The sequence below is a fragment of the Hyperolius riggenbachi genome, chromosome 4 (assembly GCF_040937935.1).
Source record: "Hyperolius riggenbachi isolate aHypRig1 chromosome 4, aHypRig1.pri, whole genome shotgun sequence".
Classification (NCBI taxonomy): Eukaryota; Metazoa; Chordata; class Amphibia; order Anura; family Hyperoliidae; genus Hyperolius; species Hyperolius riggenbachi.
Window position 1 is genome coordinate 288,426,212 of NC_090649.1, and position 25,325 is coordinate 288,451,536.

At 44.0% G+C, this 25,325-nt stretch overlaps 1 protein-coding gene across 8 annotated transcripts in view; it reads right to left on the reverse strand.

The window, feature by feature from the left end:
* The window catches only part of TBC1D32 (TBC1 domain family member 32), a 478,427-nt gene that overhangs the window by 156,097 nt on the left and 297,005 nt on the right, over positions 1-25,325 (reverse strand). For all 8 annotated transcript variants that reach the window (XM_068231378.1, XM_068231377.1, XM_068231379.1 and 5 more), the window contains one exon: positions 9,251-9,373. In XM_068231378.1, coding sequence (XP_068087479.1) covers positions 9,251-9,373 — 123 coding nt within the window. The remainder of the gene's footprint in view (positions 1-9,250; positions 9,374-25,325) is intronic.

The window sequence follows — 25,325 nt, forward strand, 5'->3', positions numbered from 1 at the left end:
CATATATATATATATATATATATATATATATATATATATATATATATATATACACCAGTATATTTATTATTAATATTATAGTGTAGTTTTCTATTATATTATAGTGGCTGGATAGTGTACTGGTTAAGGGCTCTACCTTTGACATGGGAGACCAGGGTTTCACTGTCTACTGGCGTCGGACCCTTCAACAACCCCAGCTTAACGAGGAGATCAAACTACTGAAACGCCACTCCCAGATAGCTGAACGGCGCTGGCGAAAAAAATAACTTGCCTGAGCATTTTCACAGTTACAATTACAAAAAGGCTTTGCACACACGCAGACAGGCCCTCACAGCAGCCAAACCTCACTAATCTCCTCACACTCTCACAACCCTAAACTACTCTTTGCTACATTCAACTCCCTCCTCCGGCCCCAACCCTTCACCTCCCACTTCCTATACTGTAGACTGAACAGAGGCGCCAAAAGAGTAAAAACAATTTTTAAAATATTTAAAATTGCTTAGGAGGCAGTGGTGGACTTACCTCCCTCAAGCAGACACAATAAGCTGTGTAGTTAAACAACAGTAGATTTATTGGTATACTCCAGGAATTTTATACAACGCGTTTCGCAGGTCTATACCCGCTTCATCAGGCAATGGAGATAGGAGTACACAGCAGAATGTCAGAGTCACACCTGCCTCCTAAGCAATTTTAAATATTTTAAAAATAGTTTTTACTCTTTTGGCGCCTCTGTTCAGTCTACAGTATAGCATATATCCACCCTTGGTGGAGGGGGATACCCCTTTCTTCTCACGTCTACAGAGAGCGACTTCTTAATCCTGAGTGGGGACAGGCAAATCTCCTCACCTGCTTATACAGTGGTTGCCTGGAGGTAACCCTGGTTTGTGAGTATAAATCTTACTCTCTTTCATTATACCAATTGCCTTGACTTACTACACCATATTGGGCTCTCGGTTCTTTCTCTTTACATACCTCCCACTTCCTGCATCTCAGCCGAGGACATTGCTCCTTCTTTAGTGATAAAATCACCAACATCTGAAAACACTTTAACCAGCAGCCTCCTCTTTCCATACATACCCCAAACCTTACATCCTCCCAGACAACCTTCTCACCACTAACTGAACTCACTGTCTTCTCTCTCATTTCTAAATCACGTCCCACTACATGTCACCTTGATCCCATGCCCTCTCACCTCATTACTCACTTATTCCTCTACCATCTCACCTGCCTTAGCCTCCCTCTTCAACCTTTCTCTCACCAGAGCCATTGTTCCATCCTCCTTCAAACAAGTCCTTATATCACCTATACTGAAAAAACATTCTCTTGACCCCCCTTCCCTGCCCAACTACCAACCTATTTCTCTCCAAAACTACTTGAGTGCTACGTCTATACTGACTTAGTCCATCACCTCACTGACAATTCTCTGCTTGATGACCTCCAATTTGGATTCCGCCCCAGCCATGCAACCGAAACTGCCCTACTTAAAGTAACCAATGACCTGGCGACTGCTAAATCTAAAGGCCTCTACTCTATTCTTATCCTCCTAGAGCTCTCTTACGCTTTTGACACAGTGGACCACCCCCTACTTCTCCAAATCCTCTCATCCATGGGCGTTCAGGGTCTTGCTCTCGCCTGGCTTTCCTTCTACCTCTCAGATAGGACCTTCAGAGTTGTCTATTCCCACACTACCTCCTCTCCACATCCCTTCACCGTTGGAGTTCCCCAAGGTTCAGTCCTCGGACCTTTCCTTTTTACTATCTACACATATGGTCTTGGTCAGCTCATCAGCTCCTTTGGTTTCCAATATCATCTATACGCTGACGATAACCAGCTCTACATTTCAGCACCTGACTTGGACACCTAACCAGCTTGTGTCCCGGACTGTCTCAATGCAATCACCTCCTTCATGTCCTCCCTTTTCTAAAACTCAATATGGACAAAACTGAAATAGTAGTCTTCCCACCTCACAACTCAATGCCCCTGCCAGACATCACTATTTCTGTTGATGGCATTTCCATAACACCTGTCCCCCAGGCTCGCTGTCTAGGTGAAATTTTGGACTCAAGTCTCTCATTCAAACCACACATTGACAAACTATCCTCCTCTTGTTGCCTTACCTAAAAAACAACTCCTGCATTAGCCCTTTTCTAACACAGGACACTACCAAACTTCTGGTGCATGCCCTAATTATTTCCCGACTAGACTATTGCAACTCTCTGCTCTGCAGCCTCCCTGCCAACCATTTAGCCCTGCTACAGTCTATCATGAATTCTGCTGCACCACTCATCCACCTCTCCTCCCGCTTCTCCAGCCAAATCCCCCTCTGTCAGTCCCTTACACTGGCGTATCCAGACCGGGGTTCTGGGTGTATGGAACACCCCCCTGAGACTCCTGTCCCTTTAAAAAAAATTCCCTGAAATCGCTGAAGCGGGCGAGCTGGTAAAGGCTTGCCTCCTGCAGGGATTGTGGGAAAAACTCAGCTCTTTCACTATTGTAAAGACTGCATGTAGACAGCGACAAAAGGTATTTCACAGGTTGAAAAGTTTTGATAGTCCCTAAACTCCAGGAGGGCTGCCTGCAGCTTGTGTGAGAGGCTTTTTTGGATTTGGCTGGCAGGGACAGGAGACACATGCAAGTAGCCTATGTGATGGGGGACTGCAATACAGATAAGGTGGCCATACACTGGCCGATTTGCCATCAGATTCGACCAACAGATAGATCCCTCTCTGATCGAATCTGATCAGAGAGGGATCGTATGGCTACCTTTACTGCAAACAGATTGTGAACCGATTTCAGCCTGAAACCGATCACAATCTGTTGTGGTGGTGCTGCCGCCGCTCCCCCCACCCGCATGCCCGCATACATTACCTGCTCCGCCGGCGAGACTCCAGTCCCCAGGTCTCCGCTGCTCCGTCTCCGCTCTGGTCTCCAGGTCCAGCATGCTTTACTTCTTCCTGCCCGGCAGGAAGTTTAAACAGTAGAGCGCCCTCTACTGTTTAAACTTCCTGCCGGGCAGGAGGAACTGAAGCATGCCGGAAACCAGCGCGGACACGGAGCAGCGGTGACCGGGCGTAGACGTGCCGGCGGAGCAGGTAATGTATGCGGCTCTATTGCGTCGGTCGTCGGGCACTCGAACGCCGCTAGCGACGCGCTCCCTACCCGCGGGCGATCTGACAGTAATTTTCCGCACGGAGCGATCGACGGGATCGGACGAAATGGATCGAAAGTCGGCGTGTAGCGCGAACGATTGGCAGCAGATTCGATCCCAGTGATCGAATCTGCTGTCGAAACGGCGGCAAATCGGGGCAGTGTATGGCCAGCTTTACTCTCTCTGCATTCTCTCTGCATTCACTATTGTTTTCCTCCTTCCCCTAGTGCTGGCTGGAAGGGGGGCAATCTCCGCCCAGGCAGCCTTTCATTCAGAGATTTGTGTCTGGTGTATTCAGGTGAAACACTAGGCTAGCTGATAAAAGTGCAATTAGAGGGCAGGCAAGCTGGTAAATATACACAGCATGATGCAGATCTTGCCTGGAGGGTCTGTGGGCAAACATCTGTCTGGTCTCTCCTCATTGTTATAATGACTGCATGTGTGGATAAGGTGTTAACCCTCCTGGCTGGCGGTATGAAAAATTCCGCCAGGAGGCAGCGCGGAAGGTTTTTTTTTTTTTTTAAATCATGTAGCGAGCCCAGCGGCATCCCCCCCCCCCCCCCCCGCTTCGATCAGGAAATCCCGTTCAAAGAACGGGATTTCCTGGAGGGCTTCCCCCATCGCCATGGCGACGGGGCGGGATGACGTCAGCGACGTCATTGGGAGTCCCGATCCACCCCTCGGCGCTGCCTGGCTCTGATTGGCCAGGCAGCGCACGGGGTCTGGGGGGGGGGGGGGGCGCGCGGCAACAACGGATAGCGGCGATCGGGCGCGGGGCGGCGGCGATCAGTGTGCTGGCGCAGCTAGCAAAGTGCTAGCTGCGTCCAGCAAAAAAAAAATGAAGAAAATCGGCCGAGCAGGGCCAGGGAAAACCTCCTGCGCGGCTGGGTTACCGCCAGGAAGGTTAAACAAGGTGAAAAGTTTTTGACAGTCCCGAGACTCCAGGAGGGCTGCTTTCTGCAATACGGATAAGCTCTCTGCTCCATCTCAGGCTATTCTCAGTCTCTCTCCACTCCTCCTCTTACTGGGCTAATGCACGCCAAAATCACAATAGCAATTGCTAGCAATTAGTGAGTGCAATTTTGTGAAGCGATTTTCAGAGCGATTTCTGAATGAATTGCTCAAAAAAATGCTACATGCAATATACCTGCGATTTTGAAAAAATCACAACGCTGCTGTGAGAACACCCTCATAGGGTAACATTAGCCAAGCGCTTTTCAAATCACTGTCGATTTGAAAAACGCTCAGAAGCCCTCTTGGTGTGCACCAGCCCTCCCTCATTCACCTTTGTTTCCCTCTTTCCCTAGTGCTGGCTGGCTGTGTCTTCTTGTCATACAGGAAAGCTAAATAAAAGTGCAATCCTGGTGAGGCAAATTATTATTATTTAGTATTTATATAGCGCCGCCATCTTCCGCAGATGCATATAACCCTGCATCATATGGCTATCGCTTGCGCTATGTGACACTATGTGGCATATTCCACTGAATTGTCCAAACTAAGTCTATCTGCCGTTTCTCTCTCGGGGAGTTGCTCCATCGCTGTCCCCCGTTCAAATTTGCTGCTACCAGAAGCCCTCAGAAACATTTGTGTCCTTGAGTACTTCCAAAGATAGGCAGCTCCGTAATACGCCAGCGCACTTTTGTGCATGGGCAGTATGGAGCCACCTGTCTTTGGAAGCACTCGGGGACATAAGTGCTTCCGGACCTTTCAGGAATCCCCCCCTTAAAAATCCTGCGTTTGCCCCTGCCTTACCTGGCTGCCAGCTACACAAAGGATACAATTTAAAATCCTTATGGTGGCCATACATGGTACAATTTTTCATTTTTTTTCGATTAGACAATTTAGATCGATTATTCCGTTAGATCGAATATAAAGATTTTTCCAGCATGTCCGATCAGATTTTTCTCAAAAAAACTGGATAATCGTTCGAATTTCTTGATCGGAAAAAAAAAAATATTTTCAGCTTTCATTCGATTTGATCATTTAGATCGAATAAACAGGAAAATCGAACGTTATTATTATATCGTGTATGGGCACCATAACTTTCGTCTACAGAGCTCTCCACAACATAGCTCCTTCCTATCTTAATCAACTTATTTCCAGATACCATCCTACACACAATCTCAGCTCTGCTAACGACATGCTTCTGTCTTCTTCCCTGATCACCTCTTCCCACTCCCGCTTACAAGACTTCTCTCGATCCTCTCTCCTCCTCTGGAACACTCTCCCTCAACACATCCGCCATTCAACAATACTTACTATTTTTAGGCACAATCTGAAAACTTACAGGCAAGCATACTCTCCTACCTAGTACACTGCCCACTAACCACCATTTCTACCACTCCACACACAGCTTCCCTTTACCTGCTCTGTAATGGGTGTACATAACTCCCACCACTGTGTAAAATATGTAGTTAATTTGTTCATTGCTTTAGCTGTTATACCCTCTTGTCTTTTTTTTTCCCCCTAACAAAACGATCTTGCTTGGAAACATGAAGGGCTTGTCCAGAGCTTTTCTTTAAGTCTAGACTATTTTTTTTATTCTGACCACTAAAAAAAATGGTTTGCTACATTGACTGACTGAGTCTACTGCCAAAATTAGCACAGATAAAGGTAATAAAGGGTGAGACCAACCTTCAGATGCTTTGTACTAGTAAATGAAGGGCTCTGAAATATTATTTATGTTTGCTGAGAAAAAAATACCTTATAATCTGCATACCATGGGCAGCAACTCCTGATAACTCAGATGCTGAAAAAAAAAACAATGATAGTCTGACTCCGTGATGTATGCAGGCAGAAGCCGATACACTAGGGTTGCCGCCGTATACTGGTATAATGGTATACCGCGGTTTGATTGTGCACGGTAATCATACCATGCACAATCACATTTTACCGGTTTTCGGGGGGCGGGGCGACATAGCGGCAGGGATGCGATGCAGCAGCGCGTGCACAAACAAAAGCGGAAAGAAAAATACTCTCTTGCCGCCAGGTCCTGCACGCATGTACTGGCTTCTTCCTCCTTCGTGTTCTTGCATCTCATTTCCCTGAAACAGCGTCCCCTGGGAGCTGATACAAGGAGAGGGAACGTAAGAACAGGAAGAAGAGTGAAGCCAGTACACGCGTGCAGGACTGCCGACAAGTATCCCTGGCTACCTATGCTGCGGCCACCTATTACTGGCTACAACTATCTCTAATGCCACCAGGACTTTTGCAAGAGCAGGGTGAGCCTTTTTATAGTTTTACCCGGCGCCCCAAATCTCCTTGGCTTAATCATATATATGCCAAGGGAGTGGGGCACCCCACACTGTGGTGGGGGGATGCACATTATTTAATGTAAGAGGGAGGGGGGCCCAGGTCAAAATAATTGTATAATACCGTAATACCGTCATACCGTGGTATTTTTTTTAGACAGTTATCATACCGTGGAATTTCATACCGTTGCAACCCTATGACACATACACAAGTCAAGTATGTCAGGATGTGCATGAAGAACTGTCTAAAGTATTTTGTGAATGTAACGTTAGTTTGTACTTTATGTGCAAAAATGGTATCATGTTATGCAAGGGTTTAGCTTCACTGGAGGTGGCTGTAGACAGTTCTTCTGGAACAGAGACGGTTATATGCATACATTGAAAAAGGACGCTAGTATTTACCAATATTTTACACTTCCCCTAATCTCCTGTTCTTACATAAGCCCTCTCACACCAGAAACAAGCATGCAGCTAATCTTGTCAGATCTGACAATGATGTCATACCTGACCTGCATATGCTTGTTCAGGATGTGTGGCTAAAAGTATTAGATGCATAGGTTCAGCAGGATAGCAGGGTAACTGGTATTGCTTAAAAGGATATAAATATGTCGGAAGCCCAGGAAGTACTCCCAGGTAATGCATGTCCATAAGAGAGCAGAGACACAGCAATGAGCAGAGACAGGCAGTAAGGAGGCGTACCCAACTCTGAAGTAGGCATTATGCGTGAGTGCTATTACTGCAAGGGATGCCCCTTCCTGTTTCATAATACTGGTAAGCTGATTGTTGGTATTGTGTGTGTGTGTGTGTGTATGTGGAGGGGAGGGGGGGGTTCTGCTGACACCAGGGGGAGGGGCAGAGAGCAGTGCAGAGAGGGCATGTGATTATGAAGGGAATATGTGATTATGAAGGGAACATGCCTCTGTGTCCCATATAATAAGTAAAATCTGCTTCTGGTACACTTTAAGTAATATTGTAAAAAATAGGCAATTTTGATTCATTAAATTACATTCATTATAGTTTCTCTTTGACTCTCTGGTAATTAAAGGTTGAAGTGGTGGCACTTGTTATATTATTGGTTTAAAACCGCACTCATTATAGGGTAGATATATTAAAGGTAGCTCAAAGCTTGCTGTAAACATCTTGCGGTAAGTGAGGTGAACGGAGCTGGTGACAATTTAATGAACTGACTAAAGAAGCCATTTACTTTATCCTAGAGGTGATTTGCCAACTAAAATACTAAAAGTGGTGTTTCCACAGTAACACCTCTACTGAATGAACAAAGCCAGAAACAATATAACTTAGGTTTAACCACTTCACCACTGAGGGGTTTTACCCCTTGAGCACCAGAGCAATCCACCTTTCAGCGTTCCTTCCATTCATTCGTCTATAACTTTATCATTACTTATTACAATTAAATGAACTATATCTTGTTTTTTCCGCCACCAATTAGGCTTTCTTTAGGTGGGACATTATGACAAGAATTATTTTATTCTAAATATGTTTTAATGGGAAAATAGGAAAAAATGTGGGGAAAAAATCATTATATTTCAGTTTTTGGCCATTATAGTTTTTAAATAATGCATGCTACTGTAATTAAAACCCATGAAATGTATTTGCCCATTTGTCGCGGTTATAAAACCGTTTAAATTATGTCCCTATCACAATGTTTGGCGCCAATATTTTATTTGGAAATAAAGGTGCATTTTTGTCAGTTTTGCGTCCATCCCTAATTACAAGCCCATAGTTTATAAAGTAACAGTATTGTACCCTCCTGACATAAAAATTTAAAAAGTTCAGTCCCTAAGGTAACTATTTATGTATTTTTTTTAATTGTAAATTTTTTTATTTTTTTTAATTACAAAAAAAAAAATGGGGAGTGTGGGAGGTAATGAGTTAATTTTTTGTGTATAAGTAATGAATTTGTATGTGAAAAATGCTTTAGGGTGTAGTATTACTATTTGGCCACAAGATAGCAACAGTGACTTTTTGTTTAATGCGACCTCCAAGCGCCCTTCCGGACGCTTGGAGAAAGTACTTGGAGGCTGGGCAAGTTTTTTTTTTCACAATGATCGCGCTGCTTATTGGCAAAGCAGCGGACCATAGCGGGGCTTAGATCAACAAATGGGAATGGATTTTCCCGTTTATTGATCTCTGGGCAAGCGGCGGGCGGCATGTTTACCCGTGGGAGTGCGCGCTAGAGCGAGCGGGAGCACGGGCAGCGGCAGATTTCTCCGTCCCTGGGGGTGAGAAGGATGGAAAAAGGGACGGAGAAATTCGTATGAGCGGGGGTAAAGTGGTTAATTACAACAAAAAAACAGTAGTGCAGTATAATGAATGCTGCCTATAGTGGTAGCCTAAAGAAATAGCAACCGGATATACTGTATACAACCGGATATTCTATACCAAAATCTCAGTTCAGGCTTCATTGCATATACATGTTTTAGCTAGACACCTCTTCCTGCTGTAAATGTCTATTTGTCTATTTTAAAGCAATCTATATTGCTACTACATTTAGGGTTGGTTTAGATGAATGGCTGCTGGCAATTGTCCCCAGAGTTTAATGGTAGGAATCCACTACATCATAATTGAGATCTTACAACATTTACAGTCGTTTAATCAAGCGCTATGGTTGATCAAGTCCTTCCGGACGAAACATGCATCTTCTGGAACCAGATATGATCGCTGTTACAAGGTACACCACTATGGGCTCTAAAAAAAATGAGTGACCAATGACAAACAATGTAAAAAAGGCAGGAAAGCATTTGAACGTGACAAAATGAGCCACTGGAAACTGCCCATCTAAACTGGCCCATACAAAGCTAGTTCTGCAACAAGCTTAGATACTACTTACCCTAGAGTTGTTGAAGATTCTGGAACATTTTCCTTCTGAGCATTTAGGAGTGTTTCACTAACTTTGTACTGTGACTCTAGGAGTAACAATGTGTCTAGATTACAGCATAACACATTCAGCAATCTGTAAAGCAGAGAAAAGAAAAAATGGTTAACACCTGCAAAATGTGCAGTCTATATTCTGTTTCGCTAAACACTCATTTGCATGGGAAGTTTAACCCAATCATTTTAACTCCTTAAAGTGCATCTGAGCTCCTCTCTGCTCTAAAACATTAGGGACAGTATGAAAACAATAAGAAAAAAATTGTTAGTTACTCTCCGAAGAAATTCCCAAAAAAGCCCTGTAAAATAACTTGATGAATTTTCAGGGAGCAAAGAAATGGTTATAGCATCGGTCTTTCCTGGGCAGCCAGCTCTGACCAGCGCCTTGGTGCTGTGAGTCATACCTACTGATTACACACTTGTTACACTCAACTGTATCTAAATAAACAAACACAGCTCCATGCAGCTGATTTCTACAGCATTTTTATGTGGAATAAACAATTTCCAGTTTGTTCTTTGCAAGAGCTTGGGTGCACTTCTGACAGTATTATCTAGTCAAAAAGGATTCTGGTGGAGGCAGGGGCATAGCAACAGGGGGTGCAGAGGTTGCGACCGCATCGGGGCCCTTGGGCCAGAGGGGCCCCGTAGGGCCCTCCCTGAACTGCAGTATTAGCTCTCTATTGGTCCTGTGCTCATAACAATCACTTCTATAGATAGCTTTGAATAGTGGTAATCATTAACAAACTGTTCCCCATCCCCTTCTTGCACCTCTGACACTGTAGTTGCCATTGGCAGGTTTTGTTGCGCCGCATCATTTGTTATGAATAGAGTGCTTGGGGGGGCCCCATGTAAAACTTGCATCGGGGCCCACAGCTCCTAAGCTACGCCACTGGGTGGAGGCCTGCTTTTCAGTATATTGCCCGACAGCATATAAACCTTACTGAAGCAGTTCTCATATTGCATAAAATCATTCAGCAAATTCAGAAGCACATGGTCAAGATGTAGACTAGTCAAGCTCCCCTTCCAGCTGACCCACCTCTGATCTGCCCAGTTCGTCACTCCAACCTCATTGTTCTCGCTTTCTCAGCCCTGTGTTTAACTTTGAGAAATGTAAGAGACTGTTCCAAATTCCAGGCATTTCTCCACAGGTGCTACGAGTTCTTTGAGCTTCAAACTTATACTTATCCAGTGATCCACATTTGAGTTAAGGTAGTCATCCGTATCCATCTAGACAGCCCTCAGGTTTGGGACCACTGGATCAGCAAAGTCGGGTCCTAACTACGCGTGTCATGTTTTTTGCAACTACGAAGGGTACAGTATGATAATTTTGGCAATGAATGAACAAAAAGAAAAGAAAATAGAAACAAGAACAAATAGCACTGCGGTAATCAAAACACCACTTTGAATCCAGTAAGTACAAACAAGTGTATATTCTTGTAGTCAACAAACTGCTTTTTTTATTGTGATAGCACAATACACACTTTTGGTACCAGTAATTCTTTTATGGACTCGGGTTAAGCCAGGGTTCACACTATTACCGCCATTGTGAAGTTCTTTTGTTCATAAAAGGCTCCCTTACATTAGAAACAAATGCCTTACTAGGCATTACCTTGGACATCATCATTTTGAGTTCCTGCTATGCAATGTTTACTCCTCTCTCATGTTTCCTTTTTATCATGGCTTAAGCCCATAATCTTGCAACACACTGGAATTCAGGAGCTGTGGACTTCCACTTCTCATACTGCAATAAGAGTTCCTTGCAGGGCCGAGGCTGTACAGATGCATCACTAGCCTGCAGGTCTACCCTGGATGGATAAGTGGGGAGAACAATGCTCTTGGTCGTCGTTTGCTTGGTGGATCCCTGGCTGAGTGACAGAAAGGGTTAAGGGGGCGCTGTACACATGCTGGCAGAGGCATTCCGGTTAGTATCGGTCAGTAAACCATTTTTTAATCAGGCCACATTCCTCTTGAATGCGGCACACTGCATTGATCTGTTTCTCCCTCCTTTCCTCCCTCCGAACTTCGGCGGCCAGGAATGAGTGGGTGTAACTCACTCAATCGCTCGTTCCAGCGGCGATCTCCATGGCGACGGCAGCAGCATTTGACACAGTGGTACGTAATGACAGAAGGTTACATGATGCCACCGTTACAATGGAGATTGCCACTGGAACAAGCGATTGTGAGAGTTACTTCTTGCACATACGCTGCATGTACTTTTTCAAAAACTGTGGGAGGGAGAAGGGAGACCATCTTCAAAGCACCGCAGGCCAAACCCAGCCCATGGGCCGTACTTAGCCCAGGCCTGATCAAGCAGGTGTACAGAACTTTAGGTTCTGAACTGAAAGTCCTCTAGGAGCACACTGATGAAAACCTGGACAAGAGATATATCTGTGTTTTAACCTTTCTTAATGGTGCATGAGCCTTCTTTGCAGAGAAGGGAACTACCCATCATCATTACTGCCTAATCAGACTCTACATTGTAAAAAGATTTTCTAGTTTGGATAAACATAAGACTTACAACCAGATACATAGTATGAAAGAAGATGAGTAATAAATAACCTTTGAATCCCAACCATGTAAAATTGAATAACTGGTGATGCTGTTTGGCTAATGTCCCTGCAACATGTAAAAATGTCATCAGTGTATTCTGTAGTCTTCTCTTGAGCTCTATGAAGCAGATGTGTAAGGCTCTCCAACACATACATGATCACAGTCCTTACATTATGCTAAACAAATTAATATAACACATTCCTGGCTCAACCTACATTTGCTGGTGAATTGCTGTAAAACTGGACACCGCCCTTTTCTCAGGAGAAGAAAAAAACGGTGCATATATTATGAACATAAGCTCTCCACATGTAATTGTTGCTAACGGTTACTGTTATAGTTTCATCCAAACAGTTAAGTGACTCTACACTATAGAATTAGACTAAACATCAAGTTATCTGAACTGTTTGAATTCTGGGACCAAAAGTGTTCTGATTCCATTTTTAAACCTAGTTATTTTTGATTCTGTGCACAATCTGTTTACTTGATAAGCCATTTTTTCTATTCTTTAATGCAAATATGCACATTATCTTTTAACCCTCCTGGCGGTTTGCTAAAAATCCGCCAGGGGGCAGCAAATCCGTTTTTTAAATTTTTTTTGTTCTTTTTCATGTAGCGAGGCTTTACATGATAGCCGCTGCTCAGTGGCATCCCCCCAGCCCCTCCGATCGCCGGAGGGGCTGAGGGGATCTCTTGGAGGGCTTCCCCCGTCGCCATGGCGACGGGCGGGATGACGTCATCGACGTCGTGACGTCAAAGGGGACTCCGATCATCCCCACAGTGCTGCCTGGCACTGATTGGCCAGGCAGCGCACGAGGTCTGGGGGGGGGGGGGGCGGCCGCGACGCGACGAATAGCGGCGGATCGGCGGGTAGTGGCGGCGATTGCATTGCACACGCAGCTAGCAAAGTGCTAGCTGCGTGTAGCAAAAAAAAATTATGCAAATCGGCCCCGCGGGGCCTGAGCGGTGCCTTCCGGGGGCATAGCCCGTGCTCGGCACGGGCTTACCGCCAGGGAGGTTGATAAATAATTAAAAGGTATTTAGTCAATGCTCTAGTGCTCTGAGCAGGAAAAGTATTAAATCTGAAAGTGTTTCTGAAGTTGTGCAAACTCTTTCTCAAAAAGCAAGTGGTTGCCACAGACATTACTTTAAGGGAGTAAAAACTCCAAATATTGTTGGTATGATCATTGTGTTTAGCTGATAAACATACAGTGACATATTTTTCTGTGTTAATTGGTTGATGCTGACTGTGATGTCTCATTTAGGTGGTTGACACTTAAGGATACCCGAAGTGACATGTGACATGATGAGATAGACATGGGTATGTACAGTGCCTAGCACACACATAACTATGCTGTGTTCCAATTTTTTTCTTTCTCTGTCTGAAAGAGTTAAATATCAGGTATGTAATTGGCTGACTCAGTCCTGACTCAGACAGGAAGTGACTACAGTGTGACCCTCACTGATAAGAAATTCCAACTATAAAACACTTCCCTAGCAGAAAATGGCTTCTGAAAGCAGGAAAGAGATAAAAAGGGGTCAATAGTTCTTAAATTTTATCTCTGGCATACTTCAATATATGTGTCATTGAGCAAAACCAATAAAACAGTTAAAACTTAAAAAGTAGATTCAAACATAAAATAAAACCGTGGAATATCTTAAAAAGTCATTTTCAAGAGAAGGAGGATAGATACAATTGTTTATTTCCTTAGTTTATTTTCACTTTGGGTGTCCTTTAACCAGTTCAGCCTTCAGTCGTTTTCACTTTATGCATCCGAGCAATGTTCACCTCCCATTCATTAGCCTATAACTTTATCACTACTTATCACAATGAACTGATCTATATCTTGTTTTTTCCACCACCAATTAGGCTTTCTTTGGGGGGTACATTTTGCTAAGAGCTACCTTACTGTAAATGCATTTTAACAGTAAGAATAAGAAAAAAAATGAAAAAATTCATTATTTGTCAGTTTTCGGCCATTATCGTTTTAAAATAAAACATGCCTCCATAATTAAAACCCACGTATTGTATTTGCCCATATGTCACGGTTATTTCACCGTTTAAATTATGTCCCTATCACAATGTATCGCGACAATATTTTATTTGGAAATAAAAGAGCATTTTTTTCCGTTTTGCATCAATCACTATTTACAAGCTTATAAAAAAAAAAGAGAGAGAAATATTTCATCTTTACAAAGACATTTAAAAAGTTTAGACCCTTAGGTAAATATTTATGTGTTTTTTTTATAGTAATGTTTTGGGTTTTTTTTATTTGGGAGGGTGGGATATAAATAGTGTTTTATTTGGGGAAATATTTGTGTATTGTAATGTTTTTTTACTTTTACTTGTAGTTTTACTTTTTGGCCACAAGATGGCAATCTTGAGTTTGTTTACATGATGTCACTCTAAGCGTACAATGTACGCTTGGAGGGACAGAGCTTCAGAAAAAGCGTAGCTTTCGAGAGAAGCTGTCGCTTTTTCAGCGGGGGAGAGGAATCAGTGATCGGGCACCATAGCCCGATACATTGATTCCTGGGCTACCGAATCCGTGGCTGGGAGTGCGCGTGCACGCGCGCGATCGGCCGCGGGAGCGCGCGGACGCGCACGTGGCCTCCTGGGCGTAGGTACTACGTCCTGGAGGCATAAATGGTTAAGCCTTATACACTGTACAATTTTCCATCAGATCGACCGATGATCTGATAAACAAATCACATCGTGTGTAGATGTCCAAATTGTTTTCGATAGATTTTGAATTGATAAGTACTCAAAACCGATCACAAAATCGATCAGAATCAGATCGGAAATTATCTAGTAGATCCGTTGATCTGACGAAAAATTGTACCGTGTGTATCCAGTTTAAGTTTACTGTTCTGACCACTGGAAAATCTATGTGTAAGGTGAGTCCCAGGGGTTGTCCATCACAGAAGCTGTCACTATATGTTAAGTTGACACCTTCAGATAAGCTAACTGCATACTTTCTCAGAAGCATCACACAATTTAAATACAATAGAAAAAAAACAACTATTTCACTAATAAAGTAATATGTAGCTTCCTTCACTAAAAAAACCCCACAGAGATTGCAAACTTCTGTAAAAAGTTAAAGGCAATAGCAATGTTGGAAACAATGCAGAAACTTCAAATGACACTGAAATAATGCAGCAGTGCAGCTCCACACTTAAAGAACACAACATTACTATGACAGTTGTTTTATTACAGCACGCAGTCATAGAGGAAATGATCCAGAAACAAAATTGCTCATATTTCAGTCTTGACTTCTGCCTCTGTGCCATTTATCTTAAGACTCGAGTGTACTAACAACTGCATTGGCTGTGCAGAATTATGAACATGTCGCAAAGAAGCCCTTTATTAGTGACCTTGAACGTTATATCTAACCAAGAGGTCTCCGGGCTCACATAAACCAGAGCATATAAAGAAACTCTGCACTGCAGTCTATAACCTGCACAGCCAATTTCATAACAATATTTTTGTACTAGATATCGTGAGAATTCAGGACTCCTTAGCACTTTCGTTTTCCATTTCCTGTAAATGTATTTATATGTATTCATTAACTATTAAAGAAATACCACACATTGCTCCTTTTGAGGCTTCAATCAAAAAGCTTTTCTGCTATGCAGCATTAGACAGGATTAACGGGAAGAAGAGTGTCTACTTTAAACATCTATCAGCCATATCTGCATACAGTGCACTAAACAATATTTTCAAAGCAGCTTCAGGAGAGTCTTAAAATGTGAGGAATGTACAATGTGACTTAGCCGACTTGCATTTAGAATAATGCTACTTAATTGGCTGTTGTGTTGATCCACTGCTTTTAATGAATGCTGAATAGAGATGCACAAACAGAGGTCCCCCCCCCCCCCCCCCCTTTATATTATTTTGTGGACTACTGGAGAAAATAGATAACATTTAACTTTTAATACATATACTCATTAAAAAGCTAAACTCTTCCAAAGAATCTACATTCAGTGGTGGTTCCAGCTTCATTTTTTTTTACTTTTTTTTGGGGGGGGCACAAAGGGGGCATGATGGCGCGCTAGTGGGACCCATTTGGGTGATCAATCACGATGTTTGTATGGCAAGCTTTAGATATTTTTTGCCTGACTCGTTTGATAAAATTAAGGTTTTTGAGCAGAGCAGATTGCCCATTTGATGGTGCTATCATTGAAGAAAAGTTACCTACAGATGTATTTGGCTAGTTTGCTGGCATGCTTTAATCCTTACTTGCTAGCAAGCTGCTCTTGTGTGGACAGATAACAGACAAATAATTTAAGCCACAGCCTGTATCTCACAAATCTTCAAGCAAGGGGAGGGGGAAGACGCAGGAGGGAGATAAGCACTGTGTGTACAAAGATACGAAAAAAAGCGCTCTCAGCTATAGTGTAAATATGGCGTAGGGCCCTATCCAGGACAGGTCTCACCTCCTTAAAGGATACATCCAGGCAGTAAAAAAAAATCCACTTACCTGGGGCTTACTCCAGCCCCTGGCAGCCATCTTGTGCCCTCGCTGCAGCTCCGGTGGCTCCCGGTCTTCTGCGCTGCAGAAGCCGTCCTCGCCAGGTTGGCCTTTGGGTTGGCTTCTTGCGCGTTCCAACGCGCGTGTCACGTGGTCTGGCCGACATCATTAGGACAGAACTGCGAAGGCGCAGACCTTCTGCACCTGCGCAGTATAGACCAGATGACGTCGGTCTCCTGGCCGCAATAGCAGCATAGGGGGCGCTATACAGGCTGGGAACGCTAACAATCGCTCGCGTTCCCATGCCTGTCGGCCGGTGACGGCCAAACCGGAAGTGTTCGCCGGCGGGTCCTGGGCCATCGGAGCGGGGCTGCGAGGGCACTGATCGTCTGCAGGGGGCTGAGGGAAGCCCCAGGTGAGTTCATCTCATGTTTTTTGGGTGACTTTAGGTTCTCTTTAAACAGTGCAACAGCTTGCAGCATCATCTGATGAAGGCGTAAGTGCGCCGAAACACGTCATGATGCTGCAAGCACTGTGAGAGAGGACCCCACCCCAAAGGTCTGAGATCCACCTCGACATTCCTGCTACTGGCCACAGCATTGGGAACTGGAGAGAGGAGAGGGAGAAAGGGAATCCTCACAGCGGTGAGGCGATATGCTTTTATAGCATTTACTACATCCTGTAAGTGCAATTTTTACTCTTTTTAACAGCAATAAAACATTAATGTACCATAGAGCGCTCATGTTTTATCTTGTTTTTCAGTTTCACCTATCCCATGAGTATTGGAGCATGCTAATTGGTGTCATCGTTTGGAGTATTATCTCTGAGATCCTACGCTCAGTTGTAGAGCTGTTCTAGTTGTGGAAGTTGTACATTGATCATTGCCCTACACAGCCTGATTCCACTCCTGGGGGAATTCTGCTATCTATGGACCATACAACTGGATGGATGAGTATTGCCATATGAACTTTATGCAATATCATGTACAAGCAGAGAGAAATAGTTTCATTTACTGTTGACTTCTACAATTTGTGCTGTTACTTATGATTGATTTCCATCATGTGAGTTCAACTTTATGGTTGGCTGCATAAGGGTTTATTTCCTGGCGGACTTGACACTTGTTGATCTACCCAGACTTAACAGGAGCTGGGACACTGCATAAGGGTTTATACCTGGCGGGTGACGTTTTGTATATTCTATCATTTTAACAATCTGATGTTTTCCACTAGCTGCAAGCCACGTAAACACTATGTTTGATGGATGTCTAACCTTTGAAGCTTTCAAGTGGACTGTGGAGTCCTATTTGAATATTAACAATCTGCTTATATTGTACTATCTAACTGCAAATCACGTAAACAGTATATCTGGTGGATGTCTCACTTTTGAAATTTCCAAGTGAACTGTGGAACTTATTTGTACATCAACAATCTGCTTATATTGCACTACCTAATTACAGGAACTGTTCCTTTGTTGCTCTACTCAGGATCAATACTCCCTTCCTTATAATCATTGAAGGAAAAACTACTTGTTGTATTTGCTGTGAGCATATGACCCTATAGTGGACTGCTTGTGTGAAAGCTAGTTATAGCCTCCCCTCGCTTATTTGCCCAGGGTGTACAATCATGGCTCTGAATTTTCATGGCTTTTTATGAAATAGTATTTTATATTTGTGATCAATAAATAACAGAGTTGTTTTAACTTGAAATGTATATATTTGTATATGGTATTTTTTACTCTTCCTTTCTCTCAGTGCACAGTGTACAGAATTATCCAAATTATAAAAATATAAATGGCCTCATCAAACCTTTAGATGTCAGTGGCAAAGTAATATGGGGAGACAAAAATGTCATCTGCTGCAGGCAGAAGTAGATTTCTACTTAAACTCCTTTAGACGTCTGTGGCATATAGAAGTAAGAACTCAGAAACACCTATAGATGTCCATGGCAAGTGTTAAAGGACCACTATTGCGAAACACTTCATTTTTAAGTGCCTTTAGAGTAGTCACTTCACACATACAGCAGGATCATTGTGTATTTTACTTTAATTGTTAGTGTTTTTTTTTTTTTTTAACATTCCTGTTTCCTTCCCTGCAGGCAATTACCAAGGCAGCTTCCTGCTGCTGGAGCTGAATGGAGTCCAATCGACACTATTTGGAAGGCTGCAATGACGTACATCCGCATTGTAGCTGAAGGAGATCAGCTCACTGTGAGCGAATGAACAGAGGTCATTCAGAACAGAGCAGTAGCAACCAGACTCAGCTTGGCTCGAGCAGCAGAAAGCTGTCTCGGTAATTGCCTGCTGGGTGAAAAGTGCAGGGGAGGGGGGGGCCTTTGATGTGTGTGCACGTGCCAGAGAAGGAGCACCAGGAGTGTTCCCAGTGATTTATATGACAGTTAAGGTGCCTATTAACGGTACAATTTCTTCACCAAATGCGATCTTACATTGCAATTTTTACAATCACATTGTATAGAAAATTTGCTGTATATGAAGGCAATCGACAGTGAACAATTCTTTGGTCAATTGCATTATAGGATAAAATCGATCCGGAAGTTGGAAAATATGAACGCACTTCAAGAAAGAATCGTTCAGTAAAAGTGAACATTCGATAATTGCCTTCCGATTACTTACGATTATTTAAATCACATTGAAAGATCGCATTTAGTAAAAAATTGTACCGTTAATGGGCACCTTTAGGGAGGGCGATGAAAAAAAAAAAAAAAGACTTGGTTTATTTAGAGAGCTTCCAGAGTCCATCAGCATCACTGCAGTGAGCCTTGTATCATAGGATACAGGGCTCACATGGATGTTAAAAGAACCCACTAACAATTCAAAAAAATACACAGTGATTCTGCTGTGTGTATGCAGTTACTCCTGTGGGGGTACTTAAAAATAAGTGTTTCGTTATAGTGGTCCTTTAAACATTTACAGACCAAGAAAAAAAACAGAAAATAGTGTAGTTATACAATTATTGCAGCTTTTTTTTTGTATTAAAATGTTTTGCCTTCTTCTTAGAGATATGTGAATAAATAGCTCCTTTTGGCTATTCTATAAAATCTGCTTTCCCTTTTTATAGCACCACAAAATGGATACGTAAATTAGTACATAGTAAAGTGCTGAGTAAGTAAATAATGAAATGAAAGATTTTGCCTGAGGTATTCCATGTAAATGACTCTACGTTAGGTTCTCCTATTTAATAATTCCCTCTCTCTCTCATATATATATATATATATATATATATATATATACATACACACACACATATCATATATATATATATATATATATATATATATATATATATATATATATATATATATATATATATATATATATATATATATATACATACAGTGGCTTGCAAAAGTATTCGGCCCCCTTGAAGTTTTCCACATTTTGTCATATTTCTGCCACAAACATGAATCAATTTTATTGGAATTCCACATGAAAGACCAACACAAAGTGCAGTACACGTGAGCAGGGCCGGTCCTGGACTTTCTGCTGCCTGAGGCAAAGATCGTGAAGGCGCCCCCCCTCCCCGATACCCCCACCCCCTATATCCCTGTCTGTCTCCATCTGCTTGTTCTCCCTCCTGTCTTTCTTAGCGGAATTAAGCCTAATACACACTTTCAATTACGATTGGCCAATCATTGACCAATTTTACCACCTTCCTTCCTGTAGTATAAGGGATACCTACAAAATCTGCTCATAGTGTGCAATATCCGCTGCCCAGCCTCATACTACATGACGCAGGTGGTAAAATTGATCAGTGATTGGCCAATCATAATTGAACGTGTGTACCAGGCTTTAGCCCTCATCTTAAAAGTGGATGTGTTAGAGGATTTAAATGAATCATGTATAATCCAGGGAGTGGGACCGAGTTGGTTTGCTAAGACAGTGTGTTGGTTGGGTGTGGAGAGGAATCGTGATGATTCCACCCAACACGGTGCACCTGACCCAACCAACACACTGTCTCAGCAAACCAACTCGGTCCCACTCCACTAGGTAGGCTAGCTAGGTAGGTAGGTAGGTGCCCCCAATACAAGTTAGATAGGTAGGTGCCCCAGTATAGATTACATAGGTAGCTGCCCTTAGTATAGGTTAGATTGGTAGATACCTCCAGTGTAAGTTAGATAGGTAGGTGCCCCCCAGTATAGGTTAGATTAGGTAAGTGCCCCCCATTATAAGTTAGATAGGTAGCTGCCCCCCAGTATAGGTTAGATAGGTAGCTGCCCCGCAGTATAGGTTAAATAGGTAGCTGCCCCCCAGTATAGGTTAGATTAGGTAGGTACCCCCCAGTATAGGTTAGATTAGGTAGGTACCCACCAGTATAGGTTAGATAGGTAGCTGCCCCCCGTATAGGTTAGATAGGTAGCAGCTGCCCAGTATAGGTTAGATTAGGTAGGTGCCCCCATTATAGGTTACATAGTTAGCTGCCCCCCAGTATAGGTTAGATAGGTAGTTGCCCCCAGTATAGGTTAGATAAGTAGCTGCCCCCCCCAGTATAGGTTAGATTAGGTAGGTACCCCCCAGTATAGGTTAGATTAGGTAGGTACCCACCAGTATAGGTTAGATTAGGTAGGTGCCCCCCAGTATAGGTTAGATTAGGTAGGTGCCCCACATTATAGGTTAGATTAGGTAGGTTCCCCCAGTATAGGTTAGATTAGGTAGGTGCCCCCCAGTATAGGTTAGATTAGGTAGGTGCCCCACATTATAGGTTAGATTAGGTAGGTTCCCCCAGTATAGGTTAGATTAGGTAGGTGCCCCCCAGTATAGGTTAGATTAGGTAGGTGCCCCACATTATAGGTTAGATTAGGTAGGTGCCCCCCAGTATAGGTTAGATAGGTAGGTGCCCCCAGTATAGGTTAGATAGGTAGCTGCCCCCCAGTATAGATTAGAGAAGTAGCTGCCCCCCTAATGGAGGGGAGAGCCGCGGGGAGGGCAGCCCGACCTCTCCCTCCCTCTCCCAGGGCTGGTCTCCGTGCTCCCCCCTCCAGACTTGACATAGAGCAATGCGCAGGGGAGCCTGTACTAAACGACTCATCTCCCTGCGTTCCCATCGCCGCTCAGTCACCGCTGGTCCTCTGCTCTCCGCATACGCTGATACACACACTGCTTCCTGTAGCCGGAAGCAGTGTGTGTATCAGCGTATGCGGAGAACAGAAGACCAGCGGCGACTGAGCGGCGATGGGAACGCAGGGAGGTGAGTCGTTTAGTACAGGCTCCCCTGCGCATTGCTCTATGTCAAGTCTGGAGGGGGGAGCACAGAGGGCAGCCCTGGGAGAGGGAGGGAGAGAGAGGTCGGGCTGCCCTCCCCGCGGCTGCGGCTCTCCCCTCCATACAGCGCACCCCCTCTAGGGCGGCTGGCCCGGCGGCATCACGGTGGTTGGCACGTGGCAGCAGAACTGACGTGCGGTGCACTGCACAGCCTAGTTGGGGGCGGGTCCCAGGCAGAACACAGTACGGGCGGCCGGGTCAATGACTCACGGTGTGTGCAGGCACGGAGGCGTCACAGCCAGGACTTCACTGCAGAGTCTGCACTGCAGCCTGCAGGCAAATTGAGGAAGCAGCCAATCAACCAGCACTCGCTCTCTTAGGCCTCTTGCACACTGCAAGTGATTCCGATTCAGATTCCGCTTTTTAATCAGTTTTTACATCCGATTCAGATTCCGATTTGCAGTGTGCAGGGAGCAAACTGCAAATCAAAATCTGAATCGGATGTAAAAACTGATTAAAAAGCGGAATCTGAATCGGAATCACTTGCAGTGTGCAAGAGGCCTTATACCTCCCAACTTTTAGAGACGAGAAAGAGGGACACTTAAGCCACGCCCCTGTCACACCCCCGATCCCGCCCGACACACCCCAAGTCACGTATACTATAAAGATTGGTCCTTTCTATCCTGGTTCATTTTCCTTCATATTAACATTTTAAAATCAGCAATATATCAATTTAAAGGATGGGAATAAAGTTTAGTCAATTGAACACTTTTTTTTAGTGGAGAAATATATATATTTACATAGAAAGAGTGACAAAGTCCTGAAAGAGGGACAAATGAGGAGGAAAGAGGGAATGAGGGACAGGGCTCCCAAAGAGGGACTGTCCCTCCGAAAGAGGCTATTGGGAGCTATGTATAAGAGAAAGGAAGATTAGAAAAAGAGCAAGAGAGGGGACAATTGTTGCAAACAAGAGGGGGGGGGGGGGGAGAGTAAGAGAAGGAAAGAATGAGGACACCGAGCAGAGGAAAGAAGAGAGATTGGTAGAGAAGAAGAGGGGGACAGAGAGTGAGATATCAGTGCAGTTTATCAGGTTTCCTTCTCCTCAAAACTGAGAGGAAAGGGTAGTGAGAGGAGCAAAGGATAGAGATGGGGAGGAAGGGAAAGACGAAGAGAAAGAACAAGATAGGATAAGGAAACAGGGAGAGAGTGAAGGAAAGTGAAAAGACTGAAGGAGGAAATAGGACGTTTTTATTGAGGCAATAAATCAGGCAGGCTGAGAGTGGGACAAAGCACACAGCTGCCTCTGCAAAGTGATCTTATCTGCAGACAGTATATATGCATCTGTTTGCTTACTTGTCCCAGCCCGGTCATCTGAAGGGTCATCAGAAGCAAAACCTGCGTGTGAAACCTCCGTTCTGCTTCATCCCCTCCCCAGAGACACTGCTTGATGCACACAGGTTAGTCCAGCAATAAGCCGGGAGAGAACGGCAAGCAGCATTTCCATGTAGAGAGAGGAGTAAGTATTGATGTTCCCGCACTGTGCGAGGGGGCGGAGTGTGAATTGTACACACGCACACACAGTAGGGGGAGGAATGAAGCTCCTGCTTGCCGTAATGGAGCTGCTGGCTCCGTGGTCATTTTTTGCGCCCCCAACTCTGCCAAGCCACTGGGACAGAAGGGGGGGTTCCCGGGATTGCGGGAGAGCCCCCCCAAATAGGGACAGCCCCGCAGAATGCTCCTCTCCAGTCAGACTAGAAGGCGGCAAGGACCAGGCGCAGTCACTTCCTGTTATGCCTGGTGCCGCCCCTCCACTTCTTGCCGCCTGAGGAACCCGCCTCACCCCGCCTCATGGGCGGGCCGGCCCTGCACGTGAGGAGTGGAACGAAAATCATACATCATTCCAAACATTTATTACCAATAAATAACTGCAAAGTGGTGTGTGCATAATTATTCGGCCCCCTTTGATCTGAGTGCAGTCAGTTGCCTATAGACATTGCCTGATGAGTCTAATGACTAAATAGAGTGCACCTGTGTGTAATCTAATGTCAGTACAAATACAACTGCTCTGTGAGGGCCTCAGAGGTTGTCTAAGAGAATATTGGGAGCAACAACACCGTGAAGTCCAAAGAACACACAAGACAGGTCAGGGATCAAGTTATTGAGAAATTTAAAGCAGGCTTAGGCTACAAAAAGATTTCCAAGGCCTTGAACATCCGGAGCACGGAGCACTGTTCAAGCGATAATTGGAAATGGAAGGAGTATGGAACAACTGTAAACCTACCAAGACAAGGCCATCCACCTAAACTCACAGGCCGAACAAGGAGAGCGCGGATCAGAAATGCAGTCAAGAGGCCCATGGTGACTCTGGACGAGCTGCAGAGATCTACAGCTCAGGTGGGAGACTCTGTCCATAGGACAACTATTAGTCATGCACTGTACAAAGTTGGCCTTTATGGAAGAGTGGCAAGAAGAAAGGCATTGTTAACAGAAAGCATAAGAAGTCCCGTTTGCAGTTTGCCACATGCCATGTGGGGGACACAGCAACCATGTGGAAGAAGGTGCTCTGGTCAGATGAGACCAAAATGGAACTTTTTGGCCAAAATGCAAAACGCTATGTGTGGCGGAAAACTAACACTGCACATCACTAAGAACACACCATCTCCACTGTCAAATATGGTGGTTTCAGCATCATGCTCGGGGGGTGCATCTCTTAAGCAGGGACAGGGAAGCTGGTCAGAGTTGATGGGAAGATGGATGGAGCCAAATACAGGACAAACTTGGAAGAAAACCTCTTGGAGACTGCAAAAGACTTGAGACTGGGGCAGAGGTTCACCTTCCAGCAGGACAATGATCCTAAACATAAAGCCAGGGCAACAATGGAATGGTTTAAAACAAAACATATCCATGTGTTAGAATGGCCCAGTCAAAGTCCAGATCTAAATCCAATCGAGAATCTGTGGCAAGATCTGAAAACTGCTGTTCACAAACGCTGTCCATCTAATCTGACTGAGCTGGAGCTGTTTTGCAAAGAAGAATGGGCAAGGATTTTAGTCTCTAGGTGTGCAAAGCTGGTAGAGACATACCCTAAAAGACTGGCAGCTGTAATTGCAGCAAAAGGTGGTTCTACAAAGTATTGACTCAGGGGGCCGAATAATTACGCACACCTCACTTTGCAGTTATTTATTTGTAAAAAATGTTTGGAATGATGTATGATTTTCGATCCACTTCTCACATGTACACCACTTTGTATTGGTCTTTCACGTGGAATTCCAATAAAATTAGTGCATGTTTGTGGCAGTAATGTGACAAAATGTGGAAAACTTCAAGGGGGCCGAATAATTTTGCAACCCACTGTATATATGTACGGTATCTATCTATCTATCTATCTATCTATCTATCTATCTATCTATCTATCTATCTATCTATCTATCATATGCAGCACTGATACTGTAAACCTATGTTTTGTTTTGTTCTGTAATGACACTACATTGCTTTCCTTCCACAAGCTCATGTTCTTATTTTACAACCAGAATCAGAATCATTTATTTCGCCAAGTACAACGGGGGTTGTACCCGGAATTATTTTTGGCACATATTTTAAAAATATTGGTTGACAGCATGTTGCAATAACCACATATCAAGTCTATGCCTTGGCCTAGTGATGCATGAGAGCTAATGATCTGCTAAACTAATCTTGTAATCCTTCCAGTGGAAAGAGTATACGTTGTCTTTTATTATGCTGTCCATCTTGCTATATTAAAGTGAACCAGCACGGTGTACAATGAAACCTAAAAAGACCCAG